This window comes from Sinohyriopsis cumingii, chromosome 13 (genome assembly GCF_028554795.1).
Source record: "Sinohyriopsis cumingii isolate HCF-2022 chromosome 13, ASM2855479v2, whole genome shotgun sequence".
Taxonomy (NCBI): domain Eukaryota; kingdom Metazoa; phylum Mollusca; class Bivalvia; order Unionida; family Unionidae; genus Sinohyriopsis; species Sinohyriopsis cumingii.
The window spans coordinates 80,558,575-80,585,132 of NC_142973.1; the positions used below are offsets into that span (position 1 = coordinate 80,558,575).

Below are 26,558 nucleotides of genomic sequence, written 5' to 3' on the forward strand. Positions count from 1 at the left end.
GTATATGAATGATTCAGTGTCCTCACTACTACACTATACAGTACATGACTGACTGAGTGTCTTCACTATTACACTTTACAGTATATTAATGATAAAGTGCCCTCAAGTCTACCAACTACATACATATTTCCATGTTTATCTAAGTCATTTACATTTACGTCAGCAAATATGATTTAAAGAAGCTTGCTAAAAATTACTAACATTTCAGATCAATTAAGATGGCAAAATCTTACAAACCACACAATGTCCTGACATAGTGTAACTAATGTGTATTGAAGCATAGGCCTAGCAGTTCTTGACACAGTGTAACTAATGTGTATTGAAGCATAGGCCTAGCAGTTCATGACATAGTTTAACTCATGCGCATTGAAGTGTAGGCCTTGCAGTTCCTGACATAGTTTAACTAATGTGTACTGAAGTATATGCCTAGCAGTTCCTGACATAGTGTAACTAATGTACATTGAAGTATAGGCCTAGCAGTTCTTGACATAGTGTAACTAATGTGTATTGAAGTATAGGACTACCAGTTCCTGATATAGTTTAACTAATGTGTACTGAAGTATATGCCTTGCAGTTCCTGACATAGTGTAACTAATGTGCATTGAAGTATAGGCCTAGCAGTTCTTGACATAGTGTAACTAATGTGTATTGAAGTATAGGACTACCAGTTCCTGACATAGTGTAACTAATGTGTACTGAAGTATAGGACTACCAGTTCCTGACATAATGTAACTAATGTGTATTAAAGTATAGGACTACCAGTTCCTGACATAGTGTAACTAATGTGTACTGAAGTATAGGACTACCAGTTCCTGACAAAGTGTAACTAATGTGTACTGAAGTATAGGACTACCAGTTCCTGACATAGTGTAACTAATGTGTACTGAAGTATAGGACCACCAGTTCCTGACATAGTGTAACTAATGTGTATTGAAATAAAGGCCTACCAGTTCCTGCCATAGGCGTGGTCTGCATAAAGAGTGGCCTGGGAGTGGTCACTTGAGAGGAATCACACTGTAAAGTCTGGCAGCATGAGTCAGCTGGGTCAGGAACTTTATGGCATTGAGCAGGTATGTCCATGTAAGATGGACATCTATACAAAGGAAAACATAGGAAAATTTACAGTTACTGAGAAGCACAAGCATTAATGTTATTATTATTATTATTATTATTATTATACAGTAAGTAGGTATATAAATATATCCAACAAGCACGCCTGCTATAAGGCTTGAAATGAGGTTCTTTACAGTGTTTAAGTACATATTGTTGTTGATTTAAATTGTGTTCAGTAAATTCCATGTAAACTTACTGTGCTCAGCAAAAAGGGGGGATGGTGATGGGAATCGTTCAGAATAATTAATAAGGTAAGCCATTTCAAGAGAGAAAAGCTGCTAATTTTCAAAAAGGTGTTGAGCTGATCAAAAGAAATAAGAACTTGATTTGCTTTATTGATATATTAGATGTGGACTACAACAGAGCAGATGACCAGCACCACTCTGGTTGGATTATCTGTCAGTGGAACTACTGTTACCACATTTCAGTATCATTACATTTTCCCAATAAAATAAGTGTAACACACTGCATTATATTCTATCAAATGACTCATCAGTGCAAGTACATAAATACATACAAATTTGCAATACAGATCATATTATGTAATTTTTCCAGAACTGCATTACAGGTATAATGGTAGCTTCTAATGATAGTGTGGGTTCTTTCTATAGCAGAATTTGAGGTTTTCGGTAATTTTTCTGCATAGTGCCACCCATCGTGTGCTTATCTTGTATACACTGGATGACCATAAGTTATTAGGTCTGAATCACCAGTTTTTTTGGGGGAAAACGTACTACTGGGAAGTACACTATTATAAAATGCACCCATGAATTTCACTTCTTCAAAACACGGCCATACCTCTTGTTCCCAAGTAAAATCTATAGCTTCTTAAAATTGATATTGCCGTAACAAATTAGTTAACTAGTTTGTCATCTGATAATGTGAAATAATTTTATGCAAGAGTTAGGTCACATAATTACCATATTTGTCAAGACACAAGAGAATTAATCGATAGTTGCAAAATAGGAGTCAAAATAGGAAGGATCTTAATGTGGTCTTCACAATTGACAGGTGTTGACTTAAAAACGTTGTTGTACATGATTTATTATTTTTCATTGTAATGCCTGGTCTTGTTTAAACAGCCTGTCATCAACTTGTACCTTCAGGCTGGTGTGCCTATTCTCATTCACAACCCTGGCACCACCACCCCATCACAATGGTTACATATGCATTGTTTGAATTCTCTCAGATAAGTTTCTGTCATTTAAGTGTACAGGCGACAGAATTAGAGCCATTGAAGTATTATTCAATTTCCAAATTGATTTACAATTTGTGCCACATAAACATCAAGGTCCTAACATCAGGACAAGTATATGCCATCGTAAAAATATTTTGTTTGGTATTACCATGATATCAAGAGTAATGCCCCTTGCCAAACATTGAATCTACATTGCATCTGTTTATTGACAGTTTTCCACAATCATCTGATTTAAACTGGAAATTAAATGTATATTAATATAGAACAAAGAACGCCAAATAGACATAAATCATATCTTGAAGGTTAGTGTCTTTATTTATTCATTTTGCTGATCAATAACTTTATGATATCATAGAACTCCAGTATACTTCATCATGAATAACATTTATCAAAAAATTCCTTCCTTTCCAAGTTAATACTTAATTTTGTGATTTATTTTAGCATACCCTATCTGCAGATTTGCTCTAATATATATTTTGTTTTGTCAATAATATTGAAAAATCTCAATTATTAACAAGAAGCCTAATAAAAGAGAGATCAAACTGCGGTCAGAACAGGACAGGAAATAAAAAGGGAATGTTGCGAAGGAATGGGAGGGGGAAGGGTATTGATACATAAAATAGGTTACTGTTTAGTGCAGAGTGAGTAAGTTAATAGGAAGGAGAAATCTGGATACAAAGAAGGCCTACAAAAGAAAAGATTTTGTTTTTACTGTGCATAACCCTTCTGAACATCCTAGTAGGGCAATCCTCTTGTTGTTGTTATTTAGACTTACCCTGTCTTTTATATCTGCCATTAAAAACTTACACAGATATAAACATGTCATTCATACCTGTCATTAGAAACTTAGTTTTATGTAAACCTGACTTTTGTACCATCATTAGAAATTTACCCATAAGTAAACCTGTTTTTCATACCTGTCATTAGAAACTTACCCATAGGTAAACCTGTTTTTCATACCCGTCATTAGAAACTTACCCAGATGTAAACATGTCTTTCATACCTGTCATTGGAAACTTAGTCTTATGTAAACCTGACTTTTGTACCATCATTAGAAACTTACCCATAGGTAAACCTGTGTTTCATACCTGTCATTAGAAACTTACCCAGATGTAAACATGTCTTTCATACCTGTCATTGGAAACTTAGTCTTATGTAAACCTGACTTTTGTACCATCATTTTGAAACTTACCCATAAGTAAACATGTCTTTCATACCTGTCATTAGAAACTTACCCATATGTAAACCTGTACAAGCCAGTGGAATCATCCAAACCTTTATATTTATAATGTACAAACAAAAAACAAATTATACACACTTTGTGTACACCTTTGAATTTGAACTACAAGCTGACTTACCTATCTGTACATCTGTATGAGCCAGTGGTATCATCTATACATTCACACCTGTATTTACATCCATCTTCCCATGTCTGACCTTTAGCATATATTTGGTTGTTGGAGAAACAGCCATCTGTAATAAGAAGGCCACAGAGGTAGGAAATGACATAAAATCTTACACTTTGCACATTCATTTTCTTTTACCAATATCAGGCCTCAAATACTAAAAATATTTAATTGGCCTATATCAGGCCCCAAATACTAAAAAATATTTAATTAGTCTATATCTGGCCCCAAATACTACAAATATGTATCTGGCCTATAACAGGCCCCAAATATTACAAACACTTAATTTGCCTATAACAGGCCCCAAACACTACAAATATTTAATTGGCCTATATCTTGCCCCAAATATTACAAATATGTAATTGGCCTATATTAGGCACCAAATACTACAAATATTTAATTAGTCTGTATCAGGCCCCAAATACTACAAATATTTAACTGGCCTATAACAGGCCCCAAATACTACAAATATTTAATTGGCCTATATCAGGCCCCAAATACTAAAAATATTTAATTAGTCTATATCTGGCCCCAAATGCTACAAATATGTATCTGGCCTATAACAGGCCCCAAATATTACAAATATTTAATTGGCCTATAACAGGCCCCAAACACTACAAATATTTAATTGGCCTATATCTTGCTCCAAATATTACAAATATGTAATTGGCCTATATCAGGCACCAAATACTACAAATATTTAATTAGTCTGTGTCAGGCCCCAAATACTACAAATATTTAACTGGCCTATAACAGGCCCAATATTACAAATATTTAATTGGCCTATAACAGGCCCCAAACACTACAAATATTTAATTGGCCTATATCAGGCACCAAATACTAAAAATATGTAATTGGCCTATATCAGATCCCAAATACTACAAATATTTAATTGGCCTAAATCAGGCACCAAATACTACAAATATTTAATTAGTCTGTATCAGGCCCCAAATACTACAAATATTTAACTGGCCTATATCAGGCCCCAAATATGACAAATATTTAATTGGTGTCTAACAGGCCCAAAACACTACAAATATTTAATTGGCCTATATCAGGCACCAAACACTACAAAACTTTAATTGGCCTATATCAGGCACCAAATACTACAAATATTTAATTGGCCTATATCAGGCCCCAAATATTACAAATATTTAATTTGCCTATAACAGGCCCCAAACACTACAAATATTCAATTGGCCTATATCAGGCACCAAACACTACAAATATTTAATTGGCCTATAACAGGCCCCAAATATTACAAATATGGAATTGGCCTATATTAGGCACCAAATACTACAAATATTTAATTAGTCTGTATCAGGCCCCAAATACTACAAATATTTAATTGGCCTATAACAAGCCCCAAATATTACAAATATTTAATTGGCCTATATCAGGCCCCAAATACTAAAAATATTTAATTAGTCTATATCTGGCCCCAAATGCTACAAATATGTATCTGGCCTATAACAGGCCCCAAATATTACAAATATTTAATTGGCCTATAACAGGCACCAAATATTTAATTAGTCTGTATCAGGCCCCAAATACTACAAATATTTAATTGGCCTATATCAGGCATCAAATGCTACAAATATTTAATTGGCCTATATCAGGCACCAAATACTACAAATATTTAATTGGCCTATATCAGGCATCAAATGCTACAAATATTTAATTAGTCCATATCAGGCCCCAAATACTACAAATATTTAATTAGTCTATATCAGGCATCTAATGCTACAAATATTTAATTAGTCTGTATCAGGCCCTAAACACTACAAATATTTAATTGGCCTAGAACAGGCCCCAAATACTACAAATATTTAATTTGTCTGTATCAGGCACCAAATACTACAAATATTTAATTAGTCTATATCAGGCCCCAAATACAACAAATATTTAATTGGCCTATAGCAGGCACCAAACATTACAAATATTTAATTGGCCTATATCAGGCCCCAAATTCAAAACCAAATTTCAATGCTATATGAGGATTTAAATGCTAAATACCATAAACATTTTCAATGTCTTACAGCCAACCCTAAATACCATAAACATTTTCAGTGTCTTACAGCTGACCCCAAATACTATAAATGTTTTCACTGTCTTAAAGCCAACCATAAATAATAAAACCATTTTCACTGCCCCAAATACCAAATAAATTTACAATGAGTAACTTGAACTCATTTTCAAAGTTTAGTACTTCAAGCATTTTGTAACTCCACTTCTAATAAACCTAAGAACCACAAAACTTTCATCACTTTCCTGATTTTAGTTACTTCCTTTGAGTGCTTAGTTTGCAAGTTTGGCACTTTTAAGTTTAGCTCCAGTTTCTTGCTCAAGACGTTGAAAGAACTAAGATGTCATTAACAAATTAAATTATTTCAATTGAGAAGCAGGCTGTGAGTTTGGGGAAAATGAGGAGTACAAAAATAATAACCATAGCAATTTCTAAATAAAGGTTGTTATTTAATGAGATACATTGAGATACTGAATTCTGGATTTTGTTAAGTTATATTTTTATTTAGTCCTTAGGTATTTAATGGGAGGAGGGTTAAAGAGGATAGGATGGGGAGATAATAACATATTGCAAACTCCCGAAAGCAGCTTCTAAGAAACTGGCTGGCAAATAAGGTCTCATTATTTACTTTAAACATAAATACTTGTGTATGCAATATCTAGTACTCTCATTTGCTACTGCAAGTAAAAGATAATTCACAAAGGTCTGCTAATGTGGATATGCATGGATTGTGTACCACTGAACAGTAAATTTTCCAAATTATTTAATCCAGAAAATTAATATATTAATTGTCGGTACATCAATACATGCAATGAGCTCATTGCTGGTCAGAAGTGGTGTAAGTAGGTCAAACTGGGTTGGATTTTATAAATCCCTGCTAAGAACATTTTCATAAAAACGTTTTTTGAGTATTTTCTTTTACAAAAAAATGAATGCTGGCTGCATTTTGGGTGTTTGCTTTTTGTTTGTAAAACTGCCAGTCTGTTTATCATGTACATGTGCTGCAGTTGGTCATAAGTGTTAACCAGCCTTAATTGATATAATTAATTTAATTTCAGTGAGCTCTGGGTAAGTTCACAAACTGAAAGATATGCTGCATAACCTGCCTGAGTAACATAGTAATTAAACCAATCTATTAGAGCCCCATAAGTCTCAAACATCGCTACAAAAGGCACCTATTATAAACTTCCATATGCAAATTGCTGATTGGACCAATTATAATATCAATATTGTCTCACAATATAAAGATTCTGAATGTATCAATGGAATGATATATATCTATTCATACTATCTTACTTCTGAAAATCTGAATAAAAATTAATATTTTCATTCCAAAATGCTTTACATGACCTAAACACTACATCTCCAAATATGGTAATGATTGCCTTAAATACTGTAATTTTACACATTTTCAAGGGGTACCAATTCTTGTGGATTTTGAATCTGCCACTAACCACAAATTAACCACATATGATGAAGACCCCTCCCTTCCATTTTCTTTCTTTGATTCATCCCTAGAGCGGAAGAATACTGTTTGATAAGTCAATGTCATTTCTGAAACCTGGTAATTCAATATTAGCTTCTACATTTGTTTATTTTACTTTAACCCTTAAAAGAAAATAATTTTAAAGTATTTTATATTGTTTTAATGCACACATATCTAATTTGTGCAATTTCCATTTGATGCCTGATATATTTAGAGATAAGTAAGAATATAAAGACATGAAGAAGCACAAGGTATTCAAATATTAGCATCCCTAAAAATCAAAGAATGAACAATAAATGATAAAAGTAAAGGAAAATCAGATTTAATTAGGATTCAAATTATTTTTTACCCTGAGTTATATAGAAAGGATGGGATGTGATACTCACTTCTCTGTCCTGAGAAGCCAGTTCCAGGTACTGGGTTGATTCCAGTCATTCCCCCAGGTAAGGTCCCTGTCCCTGTCCCTGCGCCTGTAATTGTTCCCATTCCAGGGGATGGAGTTGTGTTCATTCCACTTGGCCCATTGACTCCATATCCAGAGGGATAGACTGGTTTGCCATACCCAGTGAAGCCCTGTCCATATATAGGTACTGGAACAACTGTAAGTGTGCCATTCTTTGGATTACATTCTGGATACTGGCAGCACTGGTCACTGGGGTTGTCCACCAAATGACACTCTGAGCCCAGATTATTGAAAGTGGGGCATCTGGTATGTAACAAAAAAATCATTAGGAAAATTCACCAGCACAAAGCAGGCAATGTATAAGCATATTAATTTCAAATATTAACTTTGCTCTCTCTCGAAGTGATCATTTTTTTGTTCAAAATGAAATTTATGACTTGAAAAGTATGAATAACAATCTAATAGCTCTAAGCTACCACACTATTTAACAAACCAATGTGAATGACACGCTAACAGCTCTGTGCTAACAAATCATTGTACACATTCTCTCCAAAATGTCGCATTTTATTTTCTTGCATAAACTACTGTGTTACTTATTTACTTAAAATAAGCATTAATTATTACTTAAAGGTTAATTGACAAAAAAATACACCAACAGTGTACTTAGATGCTTCAAATAATCTGAAAATAATTCGGACATTCATGATAGTGCAGATGTAATATTAATAATAGAAGAATATTTAACATAAGATCTCAATGAAACCCATGTAAAACAACTGGCCTTTCCATCACAAAACAACTGGTCTTTCCATCACAAAACAACTGGCCTTTCTGTCACAAAACAACTGGCCTTTCTATCACAAAACAACTGGTCTTTCCATCACAAAACAACTGGCCTTTTCATCACAAAACAACTGGCCTTTCTATCACAAAACAACTGGTCTTTCCATCACAAAACAACTGGCCTTTTCATCACAAAACAACTGGCCTTTCTATCACAAAACAACTGGCCTTTTCATCACAAAACAACTGGCCTTTCTATCACAAAACAACTGGCCTTTTCATCACAAAACAACTGGCCTTTCCATCACAAAACAACTGGTCTTTCCATCACAAAACAACTGGCCTTTCCATCACAAAACAACTGGCCTTTTCATCACAAAACATCTTGGCACAATATCACAAAACATCTTGGCACAATATTAAAAAGTCTGAATGTCATTACCTTTACTCAGAAAAATTATAAAACTGAATATGATCCGACTGAACTTAATACTTATTCCTATGCAAGCATTCTCTGTGTCAGAATACTCTAATTATGATATTTAATTCTGAAGTCTTAAGAACCAATTCAATGTTTGTGATCAGGTATTTTCTTAAATATGTGGCCTATTTCTCTGCTTTTCTTGATTAAGGGGACTATTTAATTGTTGCTGTGTGTCACTGACATTCTTGATTACAGGGACTGTTTTCTCGTTGCTGTGTGTCTCTGACATTCTTGATTACTGGGACTGTTTTCTTGTTGCTGTGTGTCTCTGACATTCTTGATCACAGGGACTGTTTTATTTTGCTATGTGTCTCTTGAGGCTGTCTTAAATACTATCAGGAACTGACCAATCATGCCTATATATCCCTGGGGTTTCTTTTGCATATACACTCTGGTGTACTCTTCCACAATCTTTATACCTTTTACAAAAGATAGATGACTAGGAAGTTGCAAAGTTATTTTTCTCAAATTAATTGGACTTGCTTTGGTATATTTTCAAGCAGATGTATTTGCCCAGAGAGAATGACAAAATATGTAAACATTGGTCAGGAAAAATAATTTGTGGGAAATGTTCAGTACAAATAATGGTTGGTTGGGTCAGGCCCAGAAGATACTGAATGACACCATTGTGCCACATGTATCCAATAAATTCTGTGTGTTCTTTGGTTGATGACAATGTTCAACACTGAAGTATTCTTACATTCCTACCATGCACATGAAGATGTATATAGTACTACCCTGTTCTATCCATCAGAATATTAAGTTTGGTTAAGTTTGGCTGCAGGCTCATATATCATTATGTGGAAGCCTCTTGATGAAAGCAATAGCCTGCTATCAAAAATAGGTTTGTATGACCTACATCATATATGTCATTGGTTAATTTTGTGTTTAAGTCAGTTTTTTGGCATGGCTGGCAGCAATATGACCTTACTTCCTGTTAGGAAGTGTTTTGCTGAGGACAGTGCTCGCTTGTCTAAGGAAGAAATGATCAGGCATTCATATTCACTGGCATTTCTATCATTTGTCATTCATGTTTAATGGGATTTCTATCATTTGTCATTCATATTTAATGGCATTTCTATCATTTGTTTTTCATGTTTAATTAGATTTCTATCATTTGTCATTCAATTTTAATAACATTGCTATAATTTTCACGTTTAATGCGATTTCTGTCATTTGTCATTCATGTTTAATGGAATTTCTATCATTTGTCATTCATATTTAATGGCATTTCTATCATTAGTTTTTCATGTTTAATGGGATTTCTATCATTTGTCATTCAAATTTAATGGCATTTTTATAATTTGTCATTCATGTTTAATGGCATTTTTATCATTTGTCATTCATGTTTAATGGGATTTCTGTCATTTTTCATTAATTTTTATTGGGATTTCTATCATTTGTCATTCATGTTTAATTGAATTTCTATCATTTGTCATTCATGTTTAATGGGATTTCTGTCTTTTGCCATTCATGTTTATTGGGATTTCTATCATTTGTCATTCATGTTTAATGGGATTTCTGTCATATGCCATTCATGTTTAATGGGATTTCTGTCATTTGCCATTCATGTTTAATGGGATTTCTGTCATTTGCCATTCATGTTTAATGGGATTTCTGTCATTTGCCAAACATGTTTAAAGGGATTTGTCATTTGTCATTCATGTTTAATGGGATTTCTATAATTTGCCATTCATTTTTAATGGCATGTTTATCATTTGTCATTCATGTTTAGTGGGATTTCTATCATTTGCTATTCATTTTTAATGGCATTTTTATCATTTGTCATTCATGTTTAATGGAATGTCTATCATTTGCCATTCATGTTTAATGGAATTTCTATCATTTGTCATTCATGTTTAGTGGGATTTCTATAATTTTCTATTTATGTTTAATGGCAGATGAAAAGAAGAAATGATGGGGCATTAATATTTAATGGCAAATGTCTAATTATTTACTGGGTGTTCACTGACACAACCCTGGCTGTTTACTTGACCATCAAACAGTATCATGACTGCATATTTAAAGCATGAAAATGCATTTAAGAAAGGAAAGAAAGAAATGCAATTAACACCTGAAACATTTCTTTAATATTTTTTTAAAAAGTCCTTCAGGCTCATATGATGGAAGCCCTGACAAAGTGAATTAATTATAAATAACTAAATTCTGAACACTTAATTGGTTGTACATTGGAACTGCCTTGTGGATTCATTCAGGTTATCACCACAAGTTATCTCCACAAAGTGCATTTTCTGTTCAATATTTTTAAAAAAATTTAAAATACTTACTTGGCTGAGCATCGGAACCGCCCGGTGGATTCATCTTCACATATACAGGAGTAAGTACATCCATCATTCCACCTCATTCCCTGGTTGTACAATACACCCTTGTACAGGCATCCATCTGCAGTTTGTAGAGATAAGGTAAACAGAAGTAAATTTTTCCTCATAGGCTGTATATTCATTCAGTTGGCTACGTGAAAATGTGCACTGATATTTTCCATGCAATGGCTTCTCTAGTTTTAGCCACCACTCATATTATGCCAATGGTTATATAATATTTCATGATGGTACAACAGATACGTGCATTTCATAATTTGGAATTCTATGGGAATTTTATTCTGTTACATTAATTTCATTCAGGTTTGTGTAATTACTACAGGATCTGATGTGGGTGCTCATTTTCCAAATTCCCAGATTTAAAAAGCACAGAGTTTTCCTGAGTACATGCCATTTAAACTGACTTGCAGGAATAATCCAACTTTTAAGTGAGGCATTGAGTTTGTGTAACTGAAACAAAACTCACACATACAATATAAAAATGTTAAATAGGTATGTGACAGTTACACAAATAAAATCTTGCATTGAAGAAACCTATGTGCCTAATATTGTATACAATATCAGTTTTACACTTGTCTCACATAATAATAATAATAATAATAATAATAATAATAATAATAATAATATAATGATAATAATAATAATAAGAAGAAGAAGAATAAAAAAGAAGTCTCATATTATACTTCAGTGAACTAACGTGATTAATACTATCTACAATGTTGTAAAAGAATTATGACAATTAACTGTGTCATATGAAGATTTGGAAGAATCTTCAGAAAAAAATCCTTTTAAAATGGACAGAATCTGAGTTACAACTAAAAGGTTTCTTCCTTGCTCTGGATAATTCATGACCATTAGTAATTTCCCATACTGGATAATTCATGACCATTAGTAATTTCCCATACTGGATAATTCGTGACCATTAGTAATTTCCCATACTGGATAATTCATGACCATTAGTAATTTCCCATACTGGATAATTCATGACCATTAGTAATTTCCCATACTAGATAATTCATGACCATTAGTAATTTCCCATACTAGATAATTCATGACCATTAGTAATTTCCCATACTGGATAATTCATGACCATTAGTAATTTCCCATACTCAGAGCATAAATATCTTCAGAATTTGACATTTTTTATTATTCAGCAAGGTTGATTATGTGAAGAAAATTTAATTGTTGGTTAACAACAAAGACACATACCAGAAATTCAGAAGAGACCTTACAACATCATTAAAAAATAAAGAGATTAACATGTTAAAGCAATGGAAGACACATTGCACCACGTTCACTATCCAACTGAAGAAAACACCCTGAAGCTATATAAGTTACCCAAAATTCACAAGAAAGATGCACCACTCTGTCCCATATTATCTAGTTTGGGCAGTGTCCTGTATGCTTTCACCAAATATGCATATTATGTCATAGGGCCTCTAGTAGGTACAATGGAACACCATATCACCAACAGTGTACACTTTGTCCAAAGACCATGAGCCTAGTGGAACCACCATGTAGAAAACTGATCTCTTATGATATATCAACATTTTTCACCAGTATTACAGTGGACAAAACTATTAGTTTGATCAGAGAGAAATTAGAGGCAGAAAATAATCTGAAATCTAGATGTGACCTCCCTATTGAACATATCTGTGCCCTATTGAGACTGTGTTTGGACAGCACATATTTTATCTATAATGGGCAGTTTACCAACAAAAACAGGGAGTGGCAATGGGGTCCCCAGTTTTACCAAGAGCTGCAAACTTATATATGGAGTTTTTTAAGAAAAAGGCCTTGGAATCGGCCAAGAACCCACCAGATATGTGAATGATACCTTGACTGAACTACATGAGTGCCATGTTCAAGAGTTCTCTAATCATCTCATCTCCACTGACCTAAATATTCACTTCACTTCAAAATAAGAAGAAAATGCCAAACTACCATTCTTGGACACATATATACACGTAAATGATGATGGATCAATCAAAGACAGAAAAGTAACCCACACTGACCTCAACATTTTTTCTAATTACCATCTGTAACACAAGAGGTCAATAGTAAGATCTTTAATGCACCGAGCTAACTCCTCGTCACCGACAAGACAGATTGACTGGAGGAAGTAGAGCATGTGAAATCAGCACTAAGGGTAAATGGATATCCAGAATGGGTTTTTAAATTTCCCGAAAAGTGGGAAAAAAACACAACACAAAACAGGGAGTAGCCTAAATAGAATCAACACTGGCATGCTTTATATCTGTGGTACATCAGAAGTCCTAGCCAGAGTAATCAGACAACATGGGTACAAAAACCATACAAATCTTGAAGTCAACAACTTACATGAAGGACAAAACGGAAACGTTTTGAAAAAAAAAGCAGTTTGGTTTATTATATCAAATGTAACGATTGTGAGAATTATTACATTGGGGAAACAGGCAGAGTGTTAGAAACAAGGATTATGTAACACATCAGTAGAGAGTCATTGGTCACATATGAATATTGTGGCAATATCGGACATTCCATCATCACCAATCAGACCAAAGTCATCACATCAGAAGACAATATATGGAAAAGGAAGGTGGGGGTCACCACTAAACAAGGATGAGTGGCTTGAATTACCACCCATCCTCATATCACGAGACCATTATAAGTCACATGCTCAACATTAGTCGCTGATGAGGGCAGTGTGATATTGCCACAAATTTTGAATTCTTAATATATTTGTGCTGTGAGAATGGGAAATGATCAGAATCTGGGGTGTTTATTTCATAACATAAACACTGATTAAAAGTGTTGTTGCCTTTACATGGTCGGAGTTTTTATTTCCCAACATACACATGGATTAAAAGTGTTGTTGCCTTTACATGGTCTGAGTTTTTCCTCAAAACAAACAATGAAGCAAAATAACACTGATACAATGATCTATATTTTTGATATTAAGAATGGAATCTATTAAGAGAAGATGTAATTACCAATAGTTTTGGCTGCCAGTGGTGGTGCTGCAGTTGGAAGCATGCCAGGAGCAAACGTCTGACCAGGCATAGGGGTTGGGATAGCAGTAGGCATTAGGCTGGGAACAGGGTAACCCCCTATAGTCCCTGGCTGTGTCTGAGAGCCTGTAAAAGTCCCTGTGAATCCATCACACTTGATGGTCGGGCAGCATTCTCCTGCAACTTGGGTCTCCCGGCACCCAAGTGGAAGATTAATGTAGTTTGGACACCTAGTAAATGATACAATATCTAACTTGGTCAGTGACTTTTGAATTAAATATACAAATCTCAGAACTCAGTGTATTGCTTTCTAATTTGCATCTTATATTATTATTTCAATCAAACATTTCTAATTCACCAAACATTATAAAGAGACACTGTTTCTCAAATTAAAACACAGCATCAACCAAATCTGATTAAGTCTCCTGAACAGCTTTAATTACTTCTTCATGCCAGCTACCACCTGTAATTCAGCATGTAGAGAAAGCAAAATTGCTAATCTGCATCTGTCAACAAGGATTTTTATATATATATATACATATATATATACAAAATACATGGAAATAGCATTTGTTTCTTAGGTTTCTACTTATTTTGTTATTTTCATTTAGATTAGACCATTTCATTATCTTTTTGAAACTTTTTCTATGTGCAAAATGTAATTATCTATTGTTTAACACGTGCCATCTTTTGTGTGTTTGTTTTTGTTTATGTATTTCATATGCCACATTTTGTGTTTGTTTCTGTTTATGTATTTCATATTCCACATTTTGTGTGTGCTTGTTTTTGTGCATGTATTTCATATGCCAATTTTTTTGTGTATTTGTTTCTGTGTATCAAATTTCGTATCCTACATTTTGTGTGTTTGTTACTGTTTATGTATTTAATTGTTCCCTGAGAATTTAAAAGTACTTGGCCAGTTTCTTTGACTTGCTCTACCATGTTTTGTCATGTTCACAATAATTTTTCTTCATACAAAAATGATCGCATAAAGATCCAAAGTAGTAGAATATTATTAATTGAAATATAATTTGTACCTTATATATATGACATTGTTAACTGAAATATAATTTATACCTTATACAAATGACATTGTTAACTGAAATATAATTTATACCTTATACATATGACATTGCTATTTGAAATATAATTTATACCTTATACATATGACATTGCTATTTGAAATATAATTTATACCTTATACATACGACATTGTTAAATGAAATATAATTTATACCTTATACATATGACATTGCTATTTGAAATATAATTTATACCTTATACATATGACATTGCTGTTTGAAATATAATTTATACCTTATACATTTGACATTGCTATTTGAAATATAATTTATACCTTATACATATGACATTGTTAACTGAAATATAATTTATACCTTATACATACGACATTGTTAAATGAAATATAATTTATACCTTATACATATGACATTGCTATTTGAAATATAATTTATACCTTATACATATGACATTGTTGTTTGAAATATAATTTATACCTTATGCAAATGACATTGTTGTTTGAAATATAATTTATACCTTATACATATGACATCCCTATTTGAAATATAATTTGTACCTTATATATATGACATTGTTAACTGAAATATAATTTATACCTTATACATATGACATTGCTATTTGAAATATACTTTATACCTTATACATATGACATTGCTATTTGAAATATAATTTATACCTTATACATATGACATTGCTATTTGAAATATAATTTATACCTTATACATATGACACTGCTATTTGAAATATAATTTGTACCTTATACATATGACATTGTTAACTGAAATATAATTTATACCTTATACATATGACATTGCTATTTGAAATATAATTTATACCTTATACATATGACATTGCTATTTGAAATATAATTTACACCTTATACATATGACATTGCTATTTGAAATATAATTTATACCTTATACATATGACATTGCTATTTGAAATATAATTTATACCTTATACATATGACATTGTTAACTGAAATATAATTTATACCTTATACATATGACATTGTTAACTGAAATATAATTTATACCTTATACATATGACATTGTTGTTTGAAATATAATTTATACCTTATACAAATGACATTGTTAACTGAAATATAATTTATACCTTATACATATGACATTGCTATTTGAAATATAATTTATACCTTATACAAATGACATTGTTAACTGAAATATAATTTATACCTTATACATATGACATTGCTATTTGAAATATAATTTATACCTTATACATCTGACATTGCTATTTGAAATATAATTTATACCTTATACATATGACATTGCTATTTGAAATATAATTTATACCTTATACATATGACATTGCTATTTGAAATATAATTTATACCTTATACATATGACATTGCTATTTGAAATATAATTTATACCTTATACATTTGACATTGTTAACTGAAATATAATTTATACCTTATACATATGACATTGTTAACTGAAATGTAATTTATACCTTATACATTTGACATTGTTAACTGAAATGTAATTTATACCTTATACAAATGACATTGTTAACTGAAATATAATTTATACCTTATACATATGACATTGTTAACTGAAATATAATTTATACCTTATACATATGACATTGTTAACTGAAATATAATTTATACCTTATACATATGACATTGTTAACTGAAATATAATTTATACCTTATACATATGACATTGTTAACTGAAATATAATTTATACCTTATACATATGACATTGCTATTTGAAATATAATTTATAACTTATACATTTGACATTGTTAACTGAAATATAATTTATACCTTATACATATGACATTGCTATTTGAAATATAATTTATACCTTATACATATGACATTGTTAACTGAAATGTAATTTATACCTTATACATATGACATTGTTAACTGAAATATAATTTATACCTTATACATATGACATTGTTAACTGAAATATAATTTATACCTTATACATTTGACATTGCTATTTGAAATATAATTTGTACCTTATACATATGACATTGTTAACTGAAATATAATTTATACCTTATACATATGACATTGTTAACTGAAATATAATTTATACCTTATACATTTGACATTGCTATTTGAAATATAATTTATACCTTATACATTTGACATTGTTAACTGAGATATAATTTATACCTTATACATTTGACATTGCTATTTGAAATATAATTTATACCTTATACAAATGACATTGTTAACTGAAATATAATTTATACCTTATACATATGACATTGCTATTTGAAATATAATTTATACCTTATACATTTGACATTGTTAACTGAAATATAATTTATACCTTATACATATGACATTGCTATTTGAAATATAATTTATACCTTATACAAATGACATTGTTAACTGAAATATAATTTATACCTTATACATATGACATTGCTATTTGAAATATAATTTATACCTTATACATTTGACATTGTTAACTGAAATATAATTTATACCTTATACATATGACATTGCTATTTGAAATATAATTTGTACCTTATACATATGACATTGTTAACTGAAATATAATTTATACCTTATACATATGACATTGTTAACTGAAATATAATTTATACCTTATACATTTGACATTGCTATTTGAAATATAATTTATACCTTATACATTTGACATTGTTAACTGAAATATAATTTATACCTTATACATTTGACATTGCTATTTGAAATATAATTTATACCTTATACAAATGACATTGTTAACTGAAATATAATTTATACCTTATACATATGACATTGCTATTTGAAATATAATTTATACCTTATACATTTGACATTGTTAACTGAAATATAATTTATACCTTATACATATGACATTGCTATTTGAAATATAATTTATACCTTATACAAATGACATTGTTAACTGAAATATAATTTATACCTTATACATATGACATTGCTATTTGAAATATAATTTATACCTTATACATTTGACATTGTTAACTGAAATATAATTTATACCTTATACATATGACATTGCTATTTGAAATATAATTTATACCTTATACATTTGACATTGTTAACTGAAATATAATTTATACCTTATACATATGACATTGCTATTTGAAATATAATTTATACCTTATACATATGACATTGCTATTTGAAATATAATTTATACCTTATACATTTGACATTGTTAACTGAAATATAATTTATACCTTATACATATGACATTGTTAACTGAAATATAATTTATACCTTATACATATGACATTCTTAACTGAAATATAATTTATACCTTATACATATGACATTGTTAACTGAAATATAATTTATACCTTATACATATGACATTGCTATTTGAAATATAATTTATACCTTATACATATGACATTGTTAACTGAAATATAATTTATACCTTATACATTTGACATTGTTAACTGAAATATAATTTATACCTTATACATATGACATTGTTAACTGAAATATAATTTATACCTTATACATATGACATTGTTAACTGAAATATAATTTATACCTTATACATATGACATTGTTAACTGAAATATAATTTATACCTTATACATATGACATTGTTAACTGAAATATAATTTATACCTTATACATATGACATTGTAAACTGAAATATAATTTATACCTTATACATATGACATTGCTATTTGAAACATAATTTATACCTTATACATTTGACATTGTTAACTGAAATATAATTTATACCTTATACATATGACATTGCTATTTGAAATATAATTTATACCTTATACATATGACATTGTTAACTGAAATGTAATTTATACCTTATACATATGACATTGTTAACTGAAATATAATTTATACCTTATACATTTGACATTGCTATTTGAAATATAATTTATACCTTATACATTTGACATTGTTAACTGAAATATAATTTATACCTTATACATTTGACATTGCTATTTGAAATATAATTTATACCTTATACAAATGACATTGTTAACTGAAATATAATTTATACCTTATACATATGACATTGCTATTTGAAATATAATTTATACCTTATACATTTGACATTGTTAACTGAAATATAATTTATACCTTATACATATGACATTGCTATTTGAAATATAATTTATACCTTATACAAATGACATTGTTAACTGAAATATAATTTATACCTTATACATATGACATTGCTATTTCAAATATAATTTATACCTTATACATTTGACATTGTTAACTGAAATATAATTTATACCTTATACATATGACATTGCTATTTGAAATATAATTTATACCTTATACATATGACATTGCTATTTGAAATATAATTTGTACCTTATACATATGACATTGTTAACTGAAATATAATTTATACCTTATACATATGACATTGTTAACTGAAATATAATTTATACCTTATACATATGACATTGCTATTTGAAATATAATTTATACCTTATACATTTGACATTGTTAACTGAAATGTAATTTATACCTTATACATTTGACATTGTTAACTGAAATATAATTTATACCTTATACATATGACATTGCTATTTGAAATATAATTTATACCTTATACATATGACATTGCTATTTGAAATATAATTTATACCTTATACATATGACATTGTTAACTGAAATATAATTTATACCTTATACATACGACATTGTTAAATGAAATATAATTTATACCTTATACATATGACATTGCTATTTGAAATATAATTTATACCTTATACATATGACATTGTTAACTGAAATATAATTTATACCTTATACATATGACATCGCTATTTGAAATATAATTTATACCTTATACATACGACATTGTTAAATGAAATATAATTTATACCTTATACATATGACATTGCTATTTGAAATATAATTTATACCTTATACATATGACATTGTTGTTTGAAATATAATTTATACCTTATGCAAATGACATTGTTGTTTGAAATATAATTTATACCTTATACATATGACATCCCTATTTGAAATATAATTTGTACCTTATATATATGACATTGTTAACTGAAATATAATTTATACCTTATACATTTGACATTGTTAACTGAAATATAATTTATACCTTATACATATGACATTGCTATTTGAAATATAATTTATACCTTATACATATGACATTGTTAACTGAAATATAATTATACTTTATACATTTGACATTGCTATTTGAAATATAATTTATACCTTATACATATGACATTGCTATTTGAAATATAATTTGTACCTTATACATATGACATTGTTAACTGAAATATAATTTATACCTTATACATATGACATTGCTATTTGAAATATAATTTATACCTTATACATACGACATTGTTAAATGAAATATAATTTATACCTTATACATATGACAATGCTATTTGAAATATAATTTATACCTTATACATATGACATTGCTATTTGAAATATAATTTAGACCTTATACATATGACATTGTTAACTGAAATATAATTTATACCTTATACATATGACATTGCTATTTGAAATATAATTTATACCTTATACATTTGACATTGTTGTTTGAAATATAATTTATACCTTATGCAAATGACATTGTTGTTTGAAATATAATTTATACCTTATGCAAATGACATTGTTGTTTGAAATATAATTTATACCTTATACATACGACATTGCTCTTTGAAATATAATTTATACCTTATACATATGACATTGCTATTTGAAATATAATTTATACCTTATACATACGACATTGTTAAATGAAATATAATTTATACCTTATACATACGACATTGTTAACTGAAATATAATTTATACCTTATACATATGACATTGTTGTTTGAAATATAATTTATACCTTATACAAATGACATTGTTAACTGAAATATAATTTATACCTTATACATATGACATTGCTATTTGAAATATAATTTATACCTTATACAAATGACATTGTTAATTGAAATATAATTTATACCTTATACATATGACATTGCTATTTGAAATATAATTTATACCTTATACATATGACATTGCTATTTGAAATATAATTTATACCTTATACATATGATATTGCTATTTGAAATATAATTTATACCTTATACATATGACATTGCTATTTGAAATATAATTTATACCTTATACATATGACATTGCTATTTGAAATATAATTTATACCTTATACATTTGACATTGTTAACTGAAATATAATTTATACCTTATACATATGACATTGTTAACTCAAATGTAATTTATACCTTATACATTTGACATTGTTAACTGAAATGTAATTTATACCTTATACAAATGACATTGTTAACTGAAATATAATTTATACCTTATACATATGACATTGTTAACTGAAATATAATTTATACCTTATACATATGACATTGTTAACTGAAATATAATTTATACCTTATACATATGACATTGTTAACTGAAATATAATTTATACCTTATACATATGACATTGTTAACTGAAATATAATTTATACCTTATACATATGACATTGCTATTTGAAATATAATTTATACCTTATACATTTGACATTGTTAACTGAAATATAATTTATACCTTATACATATGACATTGCTATTTGAAATATAATTTATACCTTATACATATGACATTGTTAACTGAAATGTAATTTATACCTTATACATATGACATTGTTAACTGAAATATAATTTATACCTTATGCATATGACATTGTTAACTGAAATATAATTTATACCTTATACATTTGACATTGCTATTTGAAATATAATTTGTACCTTATACATATGACATTGTTAACTGAAATATAATTTATACCTTATACATATGACATTGTTAACTGAAATATAATTTATACCTTATACATTTGACATTGCTATTTCAAAATATAATTTATACCTTATACATTTGACATTGTTAACTGAAATATAATTTATACCTTATACATTTGACATTGCTATTTGAAATATAATTTATACCTTATACAAATGACATTGTTAACTGAAATATAATTTATACCTTATACATATGACATTGCTATTTGAAATATAATTTATACCTTATACATTTGACATTGTTAACTGAAATATAGTTTATACCTTATACATATGACATTCCTTTTTGAAATATAATTTATACCTTATACAAATGACATTGTTAACTGAAATATAATTTATACCTTATACATATGACATTGCTATTTGAAATATAATTTATACCTTATACATTTGACATTGTTAACTGAAATATAATTTATACCTTATACATATGACATTGCTATTTGAAATATAATTTGTACCTTATACATATGACATTGTTAACTGAAATATAATTTATACCTTATACATATGACATTGTTAACTGAAATATAATTTATACCTTATACATTTGACATTGCTATTTGAAATATAATTTATACCTTATACATTTGACATTGTTAACTGAAATATAATTTATACCTTATACATTTGACATTGCTATTTGAAATATAATTTATACCTTATACAAATGACATTGTTAACTGAAACATAATTTATACCTTATACATATGACATTGCTATTTGAAATATAATTTATACCTTATACATTTGACATTGTTAACTGAAATATAATTTATACCTTATACATATGACATTGCTATTTGAAATATAATTTATACCTTATACAAATGACATTGTTAACTGAAATATAATTTATACCTTATACATATGACATTGCTATTTGAAATATAATTTATACCTTATACATTTGACATTGTTAACTGAAATATAATTTATACCTTATGCATGTGACATTGCTATTTGAAATATAATTTATACCTTATACATTTGACATTGTTAACTGAAATATAATTTATACCTTATACATATGACATTGCTATTTGAAATATAATTTATACCTTATACATATGACATTGCTATTTGAAATATAATTTATACCTTATACATTTGACATTGTTAACTGAAATATAATTTATACCTTATACATATGACATTGTTAACTGAAATATAATTTATACCTTATACATATGACATTGTTAACTGAAATATGATTTATACCTTATACATATGACATTGTTAACTGAAATATAATTTATACCTTATACATATGACATTGTTAACTGAAATATAATTTATACCTTATACATATGACATTGTTAACTGAAATATAATTTATACCTTATACATATGACATTGTTAACTGAAATATAATTTATACCTTATACATATGACATTGCTATTTGAAATATAATTTATACCTTATACATTTGACATTGTTAACTGAAATATAATTTATACCTTATACATATGACATTGCTATTTGAAATATAATTTATACCTTATACATATGACATTGTTAACTGAAATGTAATTTATACCTTATACATATGACATTGTTAACTGAAATATAATTTATACCTTATACATTTGACATTGCTATTTGAAATATAATTTATACCTTATACATTTGACATTGTTAGCTGAAATATAATTTATACCTTATACATTTGACATTGCTATTTGAAATATAATTTATACCTTATACAAATGACATTGTTAACTGAAATATAATTTATACCTTATACATATGACATTGCTATTTGAAATATAATTTATACCTTATACATTTGACATTGTTAACTGAAATATAATTTATACCTTATACATATGACATTGCTATTTGAAATATAATTTATTCCTTATACAAATGACATTGTTAACTGAAATATAATTTATACCTTATACATATGACATTGCTATTTGAAATATAATTTATACCTTATACATTTGACATTGTTAACTGAAATATAATTTATACCTTATACATATGACATTGCTATTTGAAATATAATTTATACCTTATACATATGACATTGCTATTTGAAACATAATTTGTACCTTATACATATGACATTGTTAACTGATATATAATTTATACCTTATACATATGACATTGTTAACTGAAATATAATTTATACCTTATACATATGACATTGCTATTTGAAATATAATTTATACCTTATACATTTGACATTGTTAACTGAAATGTAATTTATACCTTATACATTTGACATTGTTAACTGAAATATAATTTATACCTTATACATATGACATTGCTATTTGAAATATAATTTATACCTTATACATATGACATTGCTATTTGAAATATAATTTATACCTTATACATATGACATTGTTAACTGAAATATAATTTATACCTTATACATACGACATTGTTAAATGAAATATAATTTATACCTTATACATATGACATTGCTATTTGAAATATAATTTATACCTTATACATATGACATTGTTAACTGAAATATAATTTATACCTTATACATATGACATTGTTAACTGAAATATAATTTATACCTTATACATTTGACATTGCTGTTTGAAATATAATTTATACCTTATACAAATGACATTGTTAACTGAAATATAATTTATACCTTATACATATGACATTGCTATTTGATATATAATTTATACCTTATACATTTGACATTGTTAACTGAAATATAATTTATACCTTATACATATGACATTGCTATTTGAAATATAATTTATACCTTATACATATGACATTGCTATTTGAAATATAATTTGTACCTTATACATATGACATTGTTAACTGAAATATAATTTATACCTTATACATATGACATTGTTAACTGAAATATAATTTATACCTTATACATATGACATTGCTATTTGAAATATAATTTATACCTTATACATTTGACATTGTTAACTGAAATGTAATTTATACCTTATACATTTGACATTGTTAACTGAAATATAATTTATACCTTATACATATGACATTGCTATTTGAAATATAATTTATACCTTATACATATGACATTGCTGTTTGAAATATAATTTATACCTTATACATATGACATTGTTAACTGAAATATAATTTATACCTTATACATACGACATTGTTAAATGAAATATAATTTATACCTTATACATATGACATTGCTATTTGAAATATAATTTATACCTTATACATATGACATTGTTAACTGAAATATAATTTATACCTTATACATATGACATTGCTATTTGAAATATAATTTATACCTTATACATACGACATTGTTAAATGAAATATAATTTATACCTTATACATATGACATTGCTATTTGAGATATAATTTATACCTTATACATATGACATTGTTGTTTCAAATATAATTTATGCCTTATGCAAATGACATTGTTGTTTGAAATATAATTTATACCTTATATATATGACATCCCTATTTGAAATATAATTTGTACCTTATATATATGACATTGTTAACTGAAATATAATTTATACCTTATACATTTGACATTGTTAACTGAAATATAATTTATACCTTATAATATGACATTGCTATTTGAAATATAATTTATACCTTATACATATGACATTGTTAACTGAAATATAATTTATACCTTATACATTTGACATTGCTATTTGAAATATAATTTATACCATATACATATGACATTGCTATTTGAAATATAATTTGTACCTTATACATATGACATTGTTAACTGAAATATAATTTATACCTTATACATATGACATTGCTATTTGAAATATAATTTATACCTTATACATACGACATTGTTAAATGAAATATAATTTATACCTTATACATATGACATTGCTATTTGAAATATAATTTATACCTTATACATATGACATTGCTATTTGAAATATAATTTATACCTTATACATATGACATTGTTAACTGAAATATAATTTATACCTTATACATATGACATTGCTATTTGAAATATAATTTACACCTTATACATTTGACATTGTTGTTTGAAATATAATTTATACCTTATGCAAATGACATTGTTGTTTGAAATATAATTTATACCTTATGCAAATGACATTGTTGTTTGAAATATAATTTATACCTTATACATACGACATTGCTATTTGAAATATAATTTATACCTTATACATATGACATTGCTATTTGAAATATAATTTATACCTTATACATACGACATTGTTAAATGAAATATAATTTATACCTTATACATATGACATTGCTATTTGAAATATAATTTATACCTTATACATATGACATTGTTGTTTGAAATATAATTTATACCTTATGCAAATGACATTGTTGTTTGAAATATAATTTATACCTTATGCAAATGACATTGTTGTTTGAAATATAATTTATACCTTATACATACGACATTGCTATTTGAAATATAATTTATACCTTATACATATGACATTGCTATTTGAAATATAATTTATACCTTATACATATGAC

At 28.1% G+C, this 26,558-nt stretch overlaps 1 protein-coding gene across 1 annotated transcript in view; it reads right to left on the reverse strand.

Moving 5' to 3' along the window:
* The window catches only part of LOC149785890 (uncharacterized), a 111,171-nt gene that overhangs the window by 28,404 nt on the left and 56,209 nt on the right, over positions 1-26,558 (reverse strand). The window contains exons 23-27 of the mRNA XM_089979884.1: positions 14,211-14,458; positions 11,188-11,302; positions 7,616-7,935; positions 3,670-3,784; positions 948-1,093 (exon numbers count right to left, since the gene is read on the reverse strand). Of these exons, the coding sequence (XP_089836010.1) occupies positions 948-1,093; positions 3,670-3,784; positions 7,616-7,935; positions 11,188-11,302; positions 14,211-14,458 (944 nt within the window). The remainder of the gene's footprint in view (positions 1-947; positions 1,094-3,669; positions 3,785-7,615; positions 7,936-11,187; positions 11,303-14,210; positions 14,459-26,558) is intronic.